The following is a 20,296-nucleotide window of genomic DNA, read 5'->3' as shown; positions in this document are numbered from 1 at the left end:
CTTGGACCCCTCCTTACAAAAATTTCTGGGAGCGCGCGTGGTATGGATTCTGTGTGCGATGAAAACGTTCCATTTCTCGCGACATAACGTTTACGTTTTACGGTATAACCGGTATAACCGATATAACTTTATAGCCGTTTCACGATATTAATCCATTCCATTTCTGTATTGCAGCCGGACACCTACTTCCGTGTTTCAATCTTGTATTAGCAAAGTTTCAAAAGCTACCATGGTTTCATAGTTTGAAACAAAACTTATTTTTTGTGTGTATATTAACACATAGGATTCGTTGAGTAGACCTACCACTTGGTATCTACGCTGCGGGAGATTTAAAGAAAAGAAAATGGTAGATGACCCTGAGAAACAAGCTCAAAAAAGAATATTACCCTAATTTTTGTTAACGTTTTACATAACATCTTTTATTAAACATACAAGAGTAATCTATGCAATTTTGTTTATAATGTTGACATTACCAACCGTAAAGACTTTAATTGCTGTTTAGATATCTCTAAAAAAAAATAAAAAAAAAGTATTGTAGAAAAATGTAATCACTTTCGGCACTCAAGCGATATCTGGTGAAGAGTTCTGTAAAGACGAGTTAAATATGTCACGTGATAAAGAAATTGTTCAACCACTTAACGGTAAGTTATTGTTGTTTGTTAATTCAGTAATTAGAACTAATCATGATGTAAAAAAAAACATTAAACAAGATTTGAAAAAAATACGAACAAAATCTTAGTACTAGACAAGGTAAATCATTCAATTTCAAATTTATAGAAGATATTTTTTAAATAGAGGTCAAGCAACGCTAAGGTTTCTCTTCAACCTCCTCTTGTCAAATATGTCCTTTTATTTATTTTTCTTCGTCGTTTTACGGCATGTCTGGCAGGCAATTAAATTATTTCAGAATAATTATTCGGCATTTAATCAGATTCATATTTATTTTGCATAGTCTTTAAATAATTATAAAAAACTAGCAAAATACTTGTTCTTGGCAAGGGGAGAATACGTTTCATTTTGGACATAAAGGGATGAATTTGAATGTAAACGGCATTGAAAGTGTCACTGTTCACCTCAGCGACCCAGAAAACGGTGGATTCGACACTAATATCGGTCATTTTCGATCATTTATACAGATAATATATATTTTCGGGGTCGCTGAGACGACCAGTGACACTTCCAATGCCATTTAAATTCAAGTTCAGCCCTGCAACTTAGGGGCTTATATATATACCCCTCCCTCCCCCCTAAGTTGCGAGGTTGAATTTGGATTTAAACGGCATTGGAAATGTCACTGATTGTCTCAGTGACCCTGAAAACTATGGGTTCAACACTAATATCGGTCATATCTCCCTCCCCTAAGTTGCACCATGAAAGTAAAATGATAAAAACCATTAAAGGATCGAACCTCATCTATGTAGCAAATTTGATAGAGATCGGTTTCATGGTTCACGAGTTATTAAGTTTGATTTATTTTATATATATATCTCCCCTTCCCCGTCCCCTATGTGGTAGAGTCAAAGTGAAATGATAAAAGCCATTTCAGACCCGAACCTTATCTATGTGGAAAATTTGATCGAGATCGGTCTCGTGGCTCAAGAGAGATGAAGTCACAAACATGGTTACTTTCATTCGCCTGTTTAGTTCAAGAGTGGCATAACTCAAAATTCTTATGAAGTCACAAACATGGTTACTTCCATTCACCTGTTTATTTCGAGAGTGACATAACTCAAAATTCCTATGAAGTCACAAACATGGTTACTTTCATTCACCTGTTTATTTCAAGAGTGACATAACTCAAAATTCCTATGAAGTCACAAACATGGTTACTTTCATTCACCTGTTTATTTCAAGAGTGACATAACTCAAAATTCCTAACTTTACAGGAGAAGCGTTTGAAAGTGAAACGCAATTGACATGCCCAGTTTTGGAAGCATGTCTGTGAAATTTTTACCAGAGATAAACATCAAGATTAGCTTTCATTTTCTGCCCATAAGTCAATAAGGGCAATTTTTGAGCTACGTCACTCTTGAAATAAACAGGTAAAGATAGATCAGAAATTCTTAAAAACAGTTTTTGTCAAATTATTAAGATGCTTCTTTGAGAATGAAAATTCTGAAAGCTATATACGTGGTTACTTTACATTGTAACATGCATATTTTTCGCAACATTTCTGCTTATAGAAGAAGAAAACGATTCTGTTATAGATGTCTAGTCTGTTAGTTTCGGCATTGAATAGTCCGAACGACAGGTTAAACAAATTTGTGCCCCAAAATTAAATCTATCTTTGAAATCTTTCTCAAAAAGTGGTTTGGAAACAGAATTTTGATACATTTTCAGAAAAACGTAGTAGATTTTTATGAAGTGCATTACCTATAAACTGGAGAAGCCCTTTAAAAGAAATTAGTATTTGCAATAGATCATGGTTTTCAAACCTTGGTTTGCGTACTACTGGTGATATGCGAGACGCTATTGGTGGTACGTACGACTTACGGTAGTATTTAATTAATATGCTTTTGGTGGTACGCTGATGGAAAAGGTTGAGAAACCCTACAGTATATTAAACTCTAAAATATTAAAGACATAAAGGTTGATAAAATTATTACGACAGAGAAATTTGTTATCATGTTATTTTTCTACATACAAACCTTTGTGCACCACATACTACTCGAGGGACCGGTTGTAGTGGCTCTTGAAGTCGTCTGTTGGAACGCTGTTCAGTTCCACCGTCACGTTCGCTTAAATGTATGCAACATCCTCAAGACATTTGCCCTTTGGAACGGATTTGAGTTTAATGAGAAATATGAAGTCCACTGGGATCAAATCCAAAGAACTTGTCAATCCTTCCCCCCGCCCCCCAAAAATTAATACATACTGGTGTAGGCTGGCATGTTTTCATTACATAAGTGTTTGGCAGAAAGAAGGGTCACAGTTCTTCAATACCCTCATATTTGGCTGATTTGCCATCAGTAGACTTCATGCTCTTCCGTAAGTTCAAATCTGCCCTTAAAGGGAAGCATTTTTAGGATATTACATCCATTCAATCGATTGAGACGGCTGTGCTGAACAGTGTTCCAGAGAAACAGCTTTCCTAAGGCGATCCAGAGTTGTCTTCTGTGAGTTCAAATCTTTCCTTACAGGAGATCGTTTTGAGGATATCGCATCCATTCAATCAAATGAAACGGCTGTGCTGAACAATGTTCCAGAGAAACAACTTTCCTAAGGCGTTCCAGAGTTCTCTTCTGTAAGTTCAAATATGCCCTTACAGAAGATCGTTTTGAGTATATCGCTTCCATTCAATCAAATGAGACGGCTGTGCTGAACAGCATTCCACTGGAACAATTTCCCTAGGGCGTCCCAGAGTGTCTATGATTGGTGCCGAGAATGTGTGGCCAGGGTTGGGTAATTACGCGTAAAAAAGGTTTTCTACGTGACGCGTAAAATACGCGTAAAAACGCGTAATTTACGTAAAATACGTAAAGTATGTAAAAAATTAGAAACAGGTCTACAAATTAAAAGAAAACGTTCTACGCGCTGAGCTTTAAAAAAATTCTTCCTAAAATTATATGGAATCTAGCTGGATTTTGCAAAACTTAATCCGTAAGCATAAACTGGGTATTTTGTATTGGCTTTGTAAAGTAGCATTGTTTGCACGCGTGACTGTTCAAAACCCATTTCATCATGTTTCATGTTTTAAACCCTCTGTAATCGAGAAACGTTTTATGCCAGAGAAGCCGTGGGAGAAACTATTGTGCAATAAAACAACAATGGTAAGCCTTCGTGGTCTCCATTTGTGACGACTTTCTGCAATGTCTGAGAAAAGCATCACGAACAAGTAGAGGAGTTTCTGTTGGAAAATCTCGTTCTTCAGGAGTAACTAGCTACCAGCAATATCGGGGAAAATGTGGAAAATTTGAAGAACTTATGAAGAAGGGAATTACAACACCATGCACATTCTGGTATTTCGCTACTCAGGAACATAAGGAGTTATCGGAATTTGCTATGAAGTTACTGAACATCCTAGCATCTTCAGCGCAAATTGAAAGACTTTTCTCAAATTGGTCCTTTGTCCATAACGTCACAAGGAACCGGCTCAGCTTCGAACGTTCGAAGAAACTACTTCAAATATACTACACCCTCAAATTACAAGACCACAAGTTATGAATATTAGTATGATTAAGAGTATTGTGTTCGAATTGTACTAAACTATAATGGAAATGGCATGTAACATTTTTTTTTTTTTTTTTTTTTTTTTTAGAATTAAAATAATGGCTAAGTTTTAAATGAAATGATATACGCAGTTTTATTGGAACCAAGTGAAATATATTCAGTATTCGAACTAGGAAGAAAGACAAATTGTTTCTTTCCAAAAACAACGAAGAAACAAGTAGTTCAATATTCTGTTGAGTATTTTTTTTAGTTTTGTCTGTTTATTATGAGCATGAAAAATTTCTACATTAAAAGTTCAAATAATAGTCAAGTGCTAAGGGAAGTAATATATTTAGTGTTGTTGGTGGACTTGAAAGAAAAGAGCAAAATAAATGAGTTCATTCCGAAAAATGTAGTATAATGTTCTGTTGGATACTTTTATATTTTTTTCAGTTATGTGTGTTTAAAATGAGAATCTAATAACTTTTACATCGAAAATTCAATATGTCCCAGTGCTAAGTGAAGTGGTGGTATGTATAGTATCGTTGGGACGTGGAAGAAAAACAAATCAGTTTATTCTAAAATTTCATTATTTCAATATTCTGATCAGTACTTTTCGTATCAGTTATGTGTGTGTGTTAGTGTGTAATATGAAGGTGGAATGAGCCTAACAGTCAATCTCTTCTTCTTTTCTAATAGAAGTTTCAAAGTATACTGAAATGTTTCGAGTTTTATATTAAAAGCAGCAAAGTTATAACAATAAATTGTTATAATCAAAAGGTTACTTGATACTTTCAAACATATCCGAACCAACACATTTTTAATGTGTGTGCTTATATGTTGGGTGGTTGTGCTTGGGTGTGGCTAATAGGTGAAAAGTAGTAGTGGGCCGGGGAGGGGCTATCCAAAATTATCTTTTATTACTATGATTTGGCATGAAATCATTACTTTTAAATATAACGTTTAGAAGATAATAATGTTTTAATGCTTAAATAAGAAAACTAAGCTTACAATATAACCAACTATTCAAAATGATCTTAGTTTTAATGAAAGAAATATAGTTTTCTACGTCTGCGTAAAAAACTGGTTTTCTACATGACGTACGGTATATTACTAGTAAATTACGCGTAATTTATGTAAAATACGTAACAAGTAAATTACTTTGCCAACCCTGTGTGTGGCGCTGGAGAGGATGCATGTAGAAAACTATTATGGTAATAAAATTTTCCTTCATTTTTAAGTATATTATTTGGGGATAGTCCTGTGAAGTGCAGATTTAACTACAAAATGTTTTGCATATTAATATTTTAATGCAGTAGGATCTGCATATCAAAATGTAAATTCATATTAATTGCCTTATTAATAGTTAAATTCTTGGCTTATAGTTGTGTAATATTTACATAGTATAGACGGTTTGGGTACAAAACCTCGCGGCCAGAACCTCGCGGACCAAAACCTCGCCTGGCCAAAACCTCGCGGCCCAAAATCTCGCCAGGCCGAAACCTCGCCTGGCCAAAACCTCGCCGCTCAAAACCTCGCGGGACAAAATCTCGCCAGGCCGAAACCTCGCCTGGCCAAAACCTCGCCGCTCAAAACCTCGCGGGACAAAATCTCGCCGGGCGAAAACCCCGTCTGGCCAAAACCTCGCCGCCCAAAACGTCGCGGGCCAAAATCTCGCGGGGCCAAAACCTCGCCTGGCCAAAACCTCGCGGCCCAAAATCTCGCCAGGCCGAAACCTCGCCTGGCCAAAACCTCGCCGCCCAAAACCTCGCGGGACAAAATCTCGCCAGGCCGAAACCTCGCCTGGCCAAAACCTCGCCGCTCAAAACCTCGCGGGACAAAATCTCGCCAGGCCGAAACCTCGCCTGGCCAAAACCTCGCCGCTCAAAACCTCGCGGGACAAAATCTCGCCGGGCGAAAACCCCGTCTGGCCAAAACCTCGCCGCCCAAAACGTCGCGAGCCAAAATCTCGCGGGGCCAAAACCTCGCCTGGCCAAAACCTCGCCTCCCAAAACCTCGCGGCCCAAAATCTCGCCAGGCCGAAACCTCGCCTGGCCAAAACCTCGCCGCCCAAAACCTCGCGGGACAAAATCTCGCCGGGCCAAAACCCCGCCTGGCCAAAACCTCGCCGCCCAAAACGTCGCGGGCCAAAATCTCGCGGGGCCAAAACCTCGCCTGGCCAAAACCTCGCCACTCAAAACCTCGCGGGCCAAAATCTCGCCGGGTCAAAACCTCGCGCCCCAAAATATCGCCATACCCAAAATCTCGCCTGACCAAAATGGAGATGTTCCAACAGATGATAAGAATGACGGTATAAAAGACGCTGTTTCAGAAGAAGTATCACGGGTATTTGACCAAGTCCCTCGATACCATATGAAAATTCTATTTCTGTATTAGAGGATTTCAATGTGAAGGTAGGGCGACAGGATGTTTTTAAACTGGTTATAGGGAAAGAAAGTCTGCATAAGGAAAGTAATGACAACTAACGAGGTTAGTTTCGTGAACTTTGGAACATCCAAAGACTTAAAATTTTAACAAAAATCTAATAATATTTATGAAAATATGAAACAATATATGAGTTTTTACGACGTCCCTTGATTATGTCCTATAGGTTAAAGGAGACGTAGATGACCAGGATGAAGGAAATGATCGATTAAAGAAAGTGGGAGAAACGGGAATAACCCAAGAAAGCTCACGCACACGATGTTTTGTATATTAACATTATTATTATTATTATTATTATTATTATTATTATTATTATTATTATTATTATTATTATTATTATTATTATTATTATTATTATTATTATTTGTAATGTGGAATTGCATATTAGGGAACACATTGGGTAAATTTTAAAGAAAAGTTTCATTCGCGGCGAGGTTTTGGCACGGCGAGATTTTGTCCCGCGAGGTTTTGGGCGGCGAGGTTTTGGCCACGCGAGGTTTTGGCCCGGCGAGATTTTGTCCCGCGAGGTTTTGGCCGGCGAGATTTTGGGCGGCGATGTTTCGGCCGCGAGATTTTGTCCGTATACCAGTATAGACGCCTGACCACAGATGACTGTACGTATCCAGTGATTAATATCAACTTGTTGTTACTTGAAATGTAAAAATATGTAGAATATATTTAAACCTGTTATACAAATATTTAATATTAATTCTTCGGACAACAAAGAGCTAGGAGCAATGATATAACAAGACGATTATATTTATAAAATCATTAGTACTTGAGACCATCTAATTTGATAGAAACTTTTATAGTTTGCTTTATCATTAACCATATTTGAAAAGATGAGAATTTGTAGAAACGTTAGCATTGGATTGGAGGAATAAAGTAACGCAGATGTGTTGATATTTGATAGTCAATTAACTTATTTAATGCTCACCAACAGAGGTGGGAAGGGATTACTAGCTCACGTACCTTCAATACTAATACGAAGGTTAAGTCGTGGGAATGACAATAAGTTGGCAAACTGTTGTTTAGTCGCCATGCTGTCACATGCAGACTATGGTTTCTGAATCTACGTTTCTTACTTACACACTTATGCTTAAAAGAATACTTAAAATACAAAGAGCTTACCTTTTCTCATAGTATGACAGAATGTATTACCTTATCCAGCTACAATGTTTTCTCAAGGACAAAATGTAGCGAGCCTACATTTTTTTTTTTTTATTTACAAACCATGCTCCGTTCATAATTTGTTGCTTTGTTGCTGATACTTGTATGTAGAAAGTTTCAAGTAAGCTACGGGCATCTGAAGTCTTTATTATCAATAGGAAAATACCGAATGGGACAAAAATCAGTTTTTGTCACGTATAGCTCTGATTATTCTTTTCTAAAAGTCTATTTTAATTTTAAAATAAAGATTCCATTGGCAGTGTTTCTCCCAGACATACTTTTTTGGAGGGCGGGGAGGAACACTGCCTCCGGACTTCTAGACCAAAATAATACGACTATAATATAAAAGTAAACACCAGCAGTGGGAGATGTGCCCCTCTAGATACTAAGTGCGCCCCCAGAAATTTTTCGTTTCTCAAAGAAACACTCCACATTGGTTGTTCCTGTTTATGTTCTGTTTATGAAACAACCTGGTGTTTTTGACTGCTACGTAGAAAGAAACAATTTTGTCTCTGGACAACTGGATGTTGTTGTATGATTGTTATTGCATATACCCCCATCAGGATTCTGTCGCCTACAGTCGGAAAATTTGTCCATGCCGACTAGATGCCGCGGTCGGATTGCCGGCGCCGGACACAGGTGTCTTTCAGCGCGATTTTAGACCGCAACGAATATTGCCTTGCCGAGAAGTCGGCAAACAGCCGAAAATGAGCATTAAATGCGTCGGCCGGCATAAGGAGTAGGCAGAGGGTCGGAAAGAGACTTTTCCGACTGTTTTGTCGACTCTGACGGTCGGCAACAGCCGTCAAAGAGTCGGCAAAGGGCTTTCTATTTTACGATTTTCGCCTCGGCAAAAGGTCGGCAACTTTGAACAAGTAGATCGTCATACCGCTGCGGACGGGTGCCGGCAGCCTGGCACCGTCGACAGCAGCAATCCATCTTTCCGACCGCGACTTCCTGATGGGAACATATTATCAATGTAATATTCTAACTTGCTATTAATGTAATTTTTTTCAGAAACCTTCTATTTTCTAGCATCTTTACGTATGAATGTTTGTAAAACTTTGTACTTGTGTATGCGTACTCCAGCCATTCACCTTGTATACTAGAATTTTTTTCTTCAGATGCCGCCACAATGCAGGGGGTGATGAAGAGTTTTGGGTATGGTGTTTTGTACATAGTAACAAAAGGGTTTAAGTGTTAAATATTCTCCTCATTTTCATTTTGTATATACGTATAGTGTTGTATATAGTTATAACCTGTAATCTTTCGAGAACATTATGAGATAAGTGGTTCTTTGTAAAGGAGTACAATTAACGAGGAAATCTGGTGAAAAGCACACACATACAGTACAAATCATTCTATTACAGCTGCGTGGTAGACATCCAAGAAGTTAATTGGAAGGGGTGAATCTATTTAATTTGCAGCACATCGGAGATGCATACTAGTTTTTTGTGATTGATGAAAGCCGAACAATACGAGTAGCAGGCAAGGGCGCCCATCAGGGAGGCAAGATGGGTCGCTCTCCCCCCTAGAGGAAATTGTACTTCGGAATATCGAAAACCCAATAGGATTTTTAGAATAGTTACAGCAAAATTTGAAACTATATTTGAAATTTCGCTTTTTCTTGCCCCCCCCCCCTTGGAAACCATAACATGGGCGACCTTGGTAGCAGGAGAGCGACAAAGGTTGTTCATGAGTTTTTCGAGAAGAGGCAGTTGATGAATTTTTCACGAGAGAGACATTTCGAAAGTCACAGGTCTCTTTACTACGTCTTCATGTTATACTTACCGGTATTAGTCTCACGTTTCTGAACTTCTAAACATTGAACAAAAAAGTGTAGAGGCAGTCAGCTATGATGGAACTGCATAGATCTTCCTTGGAATCTTTACTAGAAATGCAAATTGCATGTTCCGCAATATTAGAACATATATATATATATATATTTTCCTCTTGAAATATAGCATTTTCTAGAGTGAGTTTTGGAAGTAACCTGTGTGTAACTCAGCAATGGACGCGGTAGAAACATTTCCCGAATATGAACAGTAAATAGACCGTACAGTGATGGACAAAGCAGAAGTGTATGCCCTACAGTTATTTTTAACCCTAATCGCGTGTGCAAGAACTTAAACACTTTGAAAGACAGCGGGAAATGATAGTGCCCTACAGAAACGGTACACTATAGTATACAAAAAGGCCCAAAACAAGGTATACAGTCCGTTTTTGTTCGGCTCATGGCATTTTATATCGTTTACTTATTGTTATCCATACAAGTTCCTTTATTATTTAGTCCCTTTATTATTTGTTCCTGAGTTCTTTAGACTTATATCTCAAGCTCGGAATATACCGAAACAAATAAACGTATTATCTTTATAAACTAAAATGTCATACTCGATCAATACAGGGGTGTATACCTATTTTTGGCCACTCTGTATAATGGTGTTAGTAAGAATACCAGTGATTGTTATTTCACGCTACACTAAGTAATTTAGAGCAGAACTCAGCAAGGCTCTTGGTAGTAGCGGGAATTGAGCTATCCTAACAGACCGAAGGTGGGATATTCGATGACCGTCTGGGATCTACAGAAAACGTCGATTCACTCTCAATGAGAAGACTGTGTGACTAAGATCTCAGAGGAATACTTATTGAGATCAGGAACCTAAGGACTATCAACTGGAACTGTAACATAGAATAAAATCAAGTTGAATAAGATAAAATGATTATTATTTTTTGTAAGCTAACTTTTTAATAAGTGGACTTATGTTCCAATTTATTACCGAGTTGCATAATATTGTGAATAATGTGAAATATCCAAGTGGTTATTAGTAATTGTGTGATTTTTTTTTTCATTTTTTATTTCTATCTTTTGGAAAACCCAATAAATTCCAAATTTAACACATCCAGTGGTCTTGGGATTCATTGTTTCTATCTCGATCCAGTAAAGTTAAATTCACAGTGAATATGTGTGTTTCATACTGGAAGAAGTCAATGAACTCGTCAACTTGCTTTGTACGTGCTTTATGGTACGTTTCCATTTTACATGAATCTTGTAGCTGTCATAAAAAAAAAAAAAGAAAAAAGACCTTTCTACCCGATCTTTCTATCTACTGTTTAGATTTTACAAGTGTACAAATGTATGTTGAGATAGGAAGTTTTTGAGGGGTCCGGACCCGGTGGACCCGCCGTGGGTTCGCCCCTGGTACTATATTTTGAAAAGTGTTTACGATGGTATTAAAGGGCATTCTATGATTAAGGGGCTCATTCCTTAAAGATTTGCGTCAACGCAAGGCAAAATTTGCGTTTTAGATTGCGATAATCATCCCAATAGTTATAACTGGCTTTGTTACGTAACTTAAACTTGTTTTCGTTTCGAATTTCTACCTACTTGATCCGATATTCCTATATCTTTCAAACAAAAGTAATATGTTACATCACTTTCCATAGTTTTGTTTATATTATGCAGTATCTATGACAAATTGTCTTTTAGTGTGTCCATTTTAAGAAATATAAGTAAATACTCGTATACCGATCTACCTGTCGCTAAATATTATCTTTTCGAGACAGGGGTAGTCACATGGCGCCAAAGTGCCCCTCCCAAAATAATAGTTTACAAAAGATGCTCACTGAAATCTGGATTGCCCTTTCCGCTGGTCAAGTGGCTAGTGCGTTGGCGCATCTGATACTGGGTTCGGTTCCCGGTAGGAAAGCACAAAAATTTAATATAACAACAATTTACCTTTCATTAAAATTATCAATCTCCTTTAGCCTAATGGGCACCGTGGGATGGGATGTTAAACTAAAATATTCATTTAAAAAAAAAAAAAAAAGATCTGAAGTGTTGGAGAACTTTTGAGTAGTATTGTACATAAGACACGACAAAAGAGGCGTTCTTTAGACATCGAGAGGACGTCAGTTCGGTATAAAGAAATATCTCCAAACATCTTGTGGAAAGAAAACGCCCTCTTATGATCGGAAAACGGATACTTGTTTTTTTTTTTTTTTTTTTTTTTTTTTTGCATGATATCAAAGGACAGTGTTTCAATATCCAATAATTGTCCTCTGACAGAAGATTCTATCGGACTCGAAGGAAAATGCTGTTTACATTTCTATTATCTTCGAAGATTACAGTATGAGCCTAAATGTCCCAGGACATGTACAGACACTTGTTCGACGTCTAGTTGATATGTTAAGCTATATGCTTTGATTTAAGCGTCCCTTTCAGCAGCGAGGCTATATGATAAGTGTAACTAGGCCTACATCTTAACGTGGGATCCGAACCACATGAGTCAAGCCGGAAATCGAACCCGGGTCTCCCACGCCAATAATGAGTATGCTAACCGTTTAGCCACGTGGAAACTTATACCGTAAGGGAAACAATTATGGTTTTACTCGTTTTCGCAGGCTGTAAATTCAAGGTACGCTACTGGCAAATAATTTGTAGCCTTGTAACAGTTATCTTATTGTAAGAACCTGAGGCATAAATAGGCGGTGTCTTTTATTCTTAAATTTCAAATATTTGAGTTTTCTTTTCCAGGATATTTGCTTTGTTTTCAAGAACAATGACGGAACTAGTACAAAGTATATCAAAGAAAATGAATAATGTCTTACTTTTTGTTTTTCGTAACAAGAAGAATAAGTTCCGTAATAGAACAAAATTTCAATTCTATTTAGCGTTATGTAATGACAAGCACAAGCAATAAACTAATTATAAAATACTAAATTTTGTTTGTAAGACTTGAACATGAAATTTGCACTTTGATAACGTTCACGCGGTTTAAAAGGTACAGTTTGTGTTCTACATCCAAAGTTCACGTTATGTTGAATTCAGAATCCAGTAATGAAAGAATTTTGCAAGAGTTGTAAATGCATTGTTTGTTTTTCTGCAAAACTATTTTTTTTTTCATTAGTTCTAGCTACGTAGATTTGTGATAAAGTTTAACGTTTGACATGTCACTAGACACTGCCAACGGAGATAGAAAACATTCGACAACAGGTAAAAATCTATCAATTAAACATTTGTATAATTTATATGTACTTATACGCATAATTTTTGTACTTATCTTTAGATTGTACAAAGCTTGAGAAATCTGAGCAGTAGTATTTCATTATTGAAAACTTAAAAAGATAAATTTGGTTACATGGAATTTAGTGCCTCTTTTCAGCGTCCAGGCTATGTGAAATGTGGACCTACAGTTTAAGATGGAGTGCGAACCACCGTATAGGATTGTCAAGTGGGCGGTATTTTACCGGCCTGGCCGAAAATATTGTTCTTATTTTGATTAAGGCCGGTGACCGGTACAAACTTCTTACCAGTACCTTGGTGACCGGTATTTTGAAATCTGTCATCCAAAGTAAAACATCGAACATCAAAATTCTTCAACAGTGCCTTTATGAATTTCCGTTCTATTATACATTAAGCGATATTTTTTCAATGTATGGCAGTTTTTTTTTTTTTTTTCATTTATTTAGCACAAGAAATTTGGTAACAGAGCGAGAAGTATAATTTGTCATAATTATGCACAATAAATGTAGCGATAAATTTAAATTGTCTATAGATTGTTGGCAAATAATGCTTAGTACAATGTTTGTTGCATTTAGTTTCGTGTCGCTAGTTGCTGTATACAGCCTTTAGAAAAATCATTCATTCCTGAAAGAGGCTTCAACCACTGTTTTGTCTGTTAATGTCAAATCCGGCGCCGGTGTCACCGGAACTGTTTACCTTTGGAAACTTTTACCCTCTAAAAACTTTTACCCTCTGGAAATCTTTACTCCCCTGTCGGTTCCGGATTACTTCAAAAAAGTCAAATGTTACGTTATAAATTGATACCACTCAGTGTTATCTCTCAAGAGAGAACACGGAGTTGTATCAATTTATAGAGTAACATTTGACTTCGTCTTTGAAGTAACCAAAAACAGACAGGGAGGTAGTAATTTCCTAGGGAAATGTTAAACCCTATCAAATTTTCGGATACAAAGTGATCTTGCCCAAAGTGAATGTGTCCGTTAACACGGAGTAGTAACAATTTAGAAAGTAACATTTGACTTTCTCTTTGAAGTAACCAAAACCCGACAGGGGGTATAAATTTCCTAGGGAAATTTTCTCCCCTATGAAATTTTCGGATGTAAAGTCATCTTGCCCAAAGTGAGTGCGTCTGTTAAGAAATACCACGAAGTAGTATCAATTTATAAAATAAAATTTGACTTTGTCTTTGAAGTAACTAGGACGCAAGTGAGGTAATAATTTCCTAGAGAAATTTCCCCCCTATCAAATTTTCGGATTTATATCCATCTTTCCTATAATGAGTGCATACACTGAGAGACCACACTCAATGATATAAAGTTATAACTTGACTTCTGATTTTCCCTTTGAAATAACCAGAATCCAACAAGGGCGTAAAGATTTCCAGGAGGTAAAACTTTCAAAGGGTAAAAAAAATCCCGGTGACGCCGGCACTTCCTCTTTCTAACACCTATGGGGTTAAGAGTACAATAATAGTCCTTTGTTTCACTAATCTAAACATTGTTTGTTTTATTGAAGCAAGACGCTTTGAAAGCGCCCTGATGGAGTTTGCTTTTATTCTCTCCACCTTTCGATTTTGTTGGAACAAAAGATCCAATATACATATCAATCAAAATAATTTTTTGTACGCCTTATATCTGGAGAACTACATATAGTGTAGCCAAACCCAAACTATCACTTAACTCAGTATTATGTGCTTATTCCGTAGAAAATACGAAAACTCGATTTAGGGGTCGTTCAAAAATTTTGGGGCCCCCTGATCTAAAACCTAATTATTGGTCAAGATCGCAAACTTTGATGCATTTTTTGATCACTCCTAAATTCTTAGCCAAATTGCTATCTTTTGATTCATTTTTTTCGGATTATTCCTAAAATTCTTGTTTCTCTTTTGTTTCAATGTTGAATCTTAGTCCTATATCATAGGGAATTTTCAGACGTTGCCGGTAACTTTTTTCCCAGAGTTGGCAACCCTACGGCCGTATTGCGTTCAAATTTTAAAAGCCGTCCCACTCAGTGTTGCCAACCTATGTGGAAAATCCCATTTTGTTGGATTTAGGACGTTAATTTCTTTAAAAAGGTATAATGGTGAATTCTGCTCGAAATGGACAGCATTTATGTGGAATTTTTCATACTTCACCAACACCAACAAAATTCGCTATGGTCGATAAGTAAACTAAGTCTTCAATAAGTTTGAAAGCAGTTTGGACTGTCAAATTTTGTTATCTAAAATGCATGCCATTATATAAGTAAATTTATATAATGATTTGGTATCCTGAAGAAAAAACACAGAGGAATGTGAATTGTGCTCTGGTGTTTAAAAAAAAAAAGAATAAAAGGAAATAATTAAAGGAAGAAAATAGAAAAGCAAACGAGTAACAACCAACTTCTGAAACGTTCCACATGCAATAACTGAAGATTCATCAGTATAGAATGTAGTTATTCTATTATAATTATGTTGGGTAGAAGGTGATGGTTAAAGACGTGATGGTAACTCAAAATTCTAGCAACAGAATGTATCTGTTTTCGTCAATAGTTTCAATTCTTTCTTTCAAATAAGAAAAATTCTTATTTCTAAACTATCCTTAATCGTAAAATATCGAAGCTTACTGATAAATAACACATATATTGTAGAGATAATTAGTGTCATGGAGTAGCTCCATTTTTCATAATCTTTTAAATTTTTGTAATTAATGTAACGTGAGAGATTTTTTTTAAAAAAAATTGAATTTCTAGCTTTCAAGATGGGATTTTGTAAAGTTTCAGGTTGGCATCATTGCTCCAACTGGGAATCGAACACGTCGATCCGTACACCAAAGCTTGACTACTAGGAAGGGCTATTTCACAGGTGGAATTGGATATTTGGAACAATTAAATTTGTAGTGTACTGACAATATTTCAATCATGAACAATGATGAATTCTGTGGTTAGTACAGACCTAACTCGCTCTCAAATTTGTGAAATCTGTATTTACCCATAGTTTATACGGTTTACCCAACATTGTTAGGGTCGTCAAGTCTAGGAGGCTTAGGTGGGCAGGTCATGTAGCTAGAATGGAAGAAAGTAGAAACGCTTTCAAAGTCTTGACTGGTAGACCCATAGGAAAACGACCATTAGGTAGACCTAGGCGCAGATGGGAGGACAATATTAAGATGGATCTCGCAGAGATAGGAATACAAAGTAGAAACTGGACCCAATTAGCTAAGGATAGAAGTCAGTGGAGAGCTTTTGTAAACGCGGTACTGAACCTCCGGGTTCCATAGGCCATAGAGTTAGTTAGTTAGTTAGTATTTACCCATAAGACATTCATTAAGTCGACCTTTTAAGTTAACATTTTATTTAACTTGAAACTAGGCCGTATTGAAGCAATGTTATTCCTAAGCGGTTAATATCAAATGTACGTACCTCTGCATGCATTCGAATGTGTAAGTAATCTTTTCTTTCTTATAAATCCTTTCAAAACACTTCTTTTAAAAATCGATATTATGCTTCGGAAGGCTAATGAACCAAACTAAGGAAGGAAGAGAATTTGCCCATTTAAAAAACTTCTCTAAGAAGTTCTCAATTGTTTGTTAAGAAACTGCCGAATTGTTCGTTACGAAACTGTCGAATTGTTTTGAAGAAACTGCCGAATTGTTCGGTAGGAAGTGCAAAACTTAGCAGTGTCCCATCTTGTTGCATATAGACCTCATTGCTGATGCATAATCTCCCAAGAACAAAAATATCTGTGGCATGTTCATATATATACGTCGCCATTCACCTGTCTTCCTCAAAGAAAAATGAACGAAAGAGTGATCTATTGAAACTATGCAACACTCACTGACCCAGTGTATGCACCATGAACTAATATGAATTTCCATCCTTTCAAACTCGGCACTTGTGCCCGTTCAGTTACTCGAAACAAAACGTGACCCCATCCGAGAAAGAAAGCCACCATCACGTTGTATCCATACACGTAACTATTGATTCACAAAACCCCATTCTTACATCAGTCTTCGTTTACCAGATCGAGTACAAAATTTAATTAGCCACTTCATCTTCTTGAGTACAATCAAGTGTAACGTTAATGCCAGAATTTCGTTCCGGTATTAGTCGTTAATCCAATGATTTGCCCAACATTAGTCAATTGTTCCGGCGTTAGTCATTGGACTCTTTGGGCAACATTTTCATTGGACTCTTTTCCATCCTCTTCTTACTATCTGAATAACATTATCACTTGTTCGTGGCAAATCACATGATCATTAGTGTAAGCGAGTAACGTGGCAAAAACAAAATTTTAAACTTTCCTCCTCTTCATCCCCAAATTTTGGATGCATAAACATAATAGTTGAAATTTTATTGGACTTTACGTTCCTGCAAGACTTAAGTACTTCCTACAGCAAGATATTGTAGTACTCATGTAATAAATTGGTATGTCTTTTGTTGAAACTTTTGAAGTAACAAGTGCTTATACTGTGCCTATTGCCCACTCAGTTTTGATGTATGTTCTATTTTAAATTATCTCATTTTTTTCTGTAGAAAATTAGGAAAAGCAGAACATTTATCTTTATAGTGTTTGTTTCCCCACAACTAAGCTGAAAGCCCACAAAAAAAATTACGTGTGCGTATTTTCCTTTACTGTATAAAGAAAATATATACTCTATATTTTGTACCACACTAAATTGTCGATTATATATATATATATATATATATATATATATATATATATATATATATATATATATATATATATATATATATATATATATATATATATATATATATATATCTGCAGGTAGCAAAAAGTTGGAAGCATAGTTCTATAAATTTTCAATCTTTTAGTTCAAACAGATTAAATTTAACATGGATAAATGTCAAAAACTGTGCATACTTTCCCAAATTACTGTAATTCTTAATTTTTTTTTCTTTTTAGGCAAAGAAAAGTCAACGGAACCAGCGGACTTCGAAACAGCAATAAGTCATGTGGGTACGTATTTAGAATGCATGTATACAGGGTGTCCAATATACAACGAAACCCGGAGTTTGGGATAGTAGAACTTTTGAACCTGAAGTTATACACAAATTATTGTTAAACCAAAATGAGGCCTTGTTCATGCATATATTTTTAAGCTAGGAAGCAACGATTGAAGTACACTGGGAACCACACAGTGTTGCCATATGTAACCGAAGGTGTAAATCCATTTTTTTTTTTTTTTTTTGCAAAAGCTGTAAATTGACTCATAACTCATACGTACGGACGTTCTGTCGTTAATTTTTAGTTTGTTTAGTTGCAGTAGCTTCGAAACTATGGAGCAGAAAAATATTTTTTCATTTCCACCGATAACTAATCGGATGAGGCCTCTGTAAGGGGGAACTAGGGAAATGGAAGTTTTCATAAATTAACACTGAATTGGCAACCCTGCAGATGTTTCAGTGCATAAAAAGATGTGTTAAAGATCTGTCTACATTATGCAATTCCTGAAAACAATGAAAAACCAACTTTGAAATCATCATGATAAAAGTTTTACATACATGCGCCCGGCAGCACTGCTTTTCATTTCTATGGAGCTATTTAAAGCAAGAGGTATACAAGAACAATTCTCGAACTATTCAAAACCTGGAAACGAACATTAGCAGTGCCATTGAGAACATTAGCACTTCTAATCTTCGAAAAGTTGCTGCCAACGTGGTGAAACGTGTGAACCAGTGTTTGAATCAAAATAGGGGACGCTCCATGCATTCGCTGTAAAGCTGGTAACTCATTTCTGATAGTAGCAGTGTTGCCGGGTGCATGTAAGTAAACGTTTTATCATGATAATTTCAAAGTTTGTTTTTCATTGTTTTTAGGAATTGCATAATGTAGACAGATCCTTAGACATCTTTTGATGAACTGAAACATCAGCAAAGTTGCCAATTCAGAGTGTTCATTTATGAAAACCACGATTTCCCTAGTTGCTCTTACAGAAGCCTCATCCGATTAGCTATCGGTGGAAATGAAAAATTACTTTTTTCTGCTCCATAGTTTCCAAGCTACTCCAACTAAACAAACTGAAAATTAACGACAGAGCATCCATACGTATGAGTTATGAGTCAATTTACATGTTTTTTTAAATGGATTTACACCTTCGGTTGCATCTGTCAACATTGTGTGGTTCCCAGTGTACTTCAGTCGTTACTTCCTAGTTTAAAAATATATGCATGAACAAGGCTTCATTTTGGTATAACCATTATTCGTGTATCACTTCAGGTTCAAAAGTTCTACTATCCCCAACTCCGGGTTGCATTGTGTATTGGATACCCTGTATATTATAGTAATTCAAACCATATAGAACGATGATCATGCCTGTTGTTCTGCATGGTTCGAAACATGATCGCTTAATCTGACGGAAGAATGCAGACTGAAAGACGGGGTTTGAGAACAATATCCCCAGACGAATATTCAGACTCCAATGGAACGGGAATGGGAAAATGCTGGAAACCTCATAACGAGGAACTGCATAATTTATACCGTTTACCAAACATTGTTACGGTTATCAAGTCGAGGGGGCTCAGGTGAGCAGGTCATGTAGACAGAATGGAAGAAACTAGGAACGGCTTGAAAGTCTTAACTGGAAGTCCAATCGGAAAACGACCATAAGGAAGACCTAGGCACAGATGGGAGGACAATATTACGATTGATCTCACAGAATTAGAAATACAAAGTAGAAACTGGATGCAGTTCCCTAAGGACAGAAGTTCAATGAAGAGTTTTTGTGAACGCAGCATTGAACCTCAGGGTTCCATAGGCCACAGAGTTCGTTAGTTAGTAATTCAGACCAAGGAAATAACCTTATATCATTTCCTTTGTTTGTTTGTTCAAGTTTATCTTTACTTTGCAGCACTGACATTATATCAGACGTAAGTCTATAGTTTAAGATGGGATAATATTCATCGTAATGCTTTCAACATTCTACTAGAGGAAATCGATCACAAGCCCACGCAAACATGATACTATTCTATATAGATGTAGGAAAAAGTATAGTCGTGTGTTCCTTTAACTTTGTGTCTGTTTCACTTTACAAGATGAGATCAGAAATGTATTGCTCTCACTATAATAGAGATGCTATAATAATGTAAAAATTTGCGCAATGATATGTTGGCATCTTAGTAACAATTGAGCTAAGTTTTGTCTTTATAGGGTCTGTTGAATTGATGTTACATCTAGAAAGCTAGGCGGCAGCAGCATGTTAGGGGAAATTGAATACCAAGATGGGATAATGTTTCTCCAGCTTTAAGGAAAAATAGGCAGAAGCGATACATGAATAGATGGCAACTATGCATGGTGGGAAATACACATTTATGAAATAGTGAAACGGTGAAAGAGAAAATTTAAGGACAGTCGCACAAGTCTCCAAGATGTCTCAAAAGAACCGATCCCCTAACGGCTACAAACTAAAGCGGGGTAGCAAAAGTTGATTAACTAGGTTTAAGATATGCATGCGACTATCATGTATTTGACTACGATGATGAGCAGAGGATCGGTTCGAAGCATACAGT

General features: G+C 36.7%; 1 protein-coding gene across 2 annotated transcripts in view; it reads left to right on the top strand.

The window, feature by feature from the left end:
- Positions 1–565: 565 nt before the first annotated feature.
- Positions 566–20,296, top strand: part of LOC145679887 (synaptic vesicle glycoprotein 2B-like) — a 76,016-nt gene continuing 56,285 nt past the window's right edge. Inside the window, exons 1-2 of one of the 2 annotated variants that reach the window (XM_081750404.1) lie at positions 566–641; positions 17,694–17,747. In XM_081750404.1, the coding sequence (XP_081606530.1) occupies positions 605–641; positions 17,694–17,747 (91 nt within the window). In that variant the 5' untranslated portion in view covers positions 566–604. Of the gene's footprint in view, positions 642–12,593; positions 12,758–17,693; positions 17,748–20,296 lie in introns of those variants that run through there. The other variant, XM_081750403.1, reaches the window with a different exon arrangement.

This window comes from Thermobia domestica, chromosome 2 (genome assembly GCF_964235325.1).
Source record: "Thermobia domestica chromosome 2, izTheDome1.hap1.1, whole genome shotgun sequence".
Lineage (NCBI taxonomy): Eukaryota > Metazoa > Arthropoda > Insecta > Zygentoma > Lepismatidae > Thermobia > Thermobia domestica.
The sequence above is the reverse complement of the archived record's forward strand: the minus strand, read 5'-3'. Positions and strand labels throughout refer to the sequence as shown.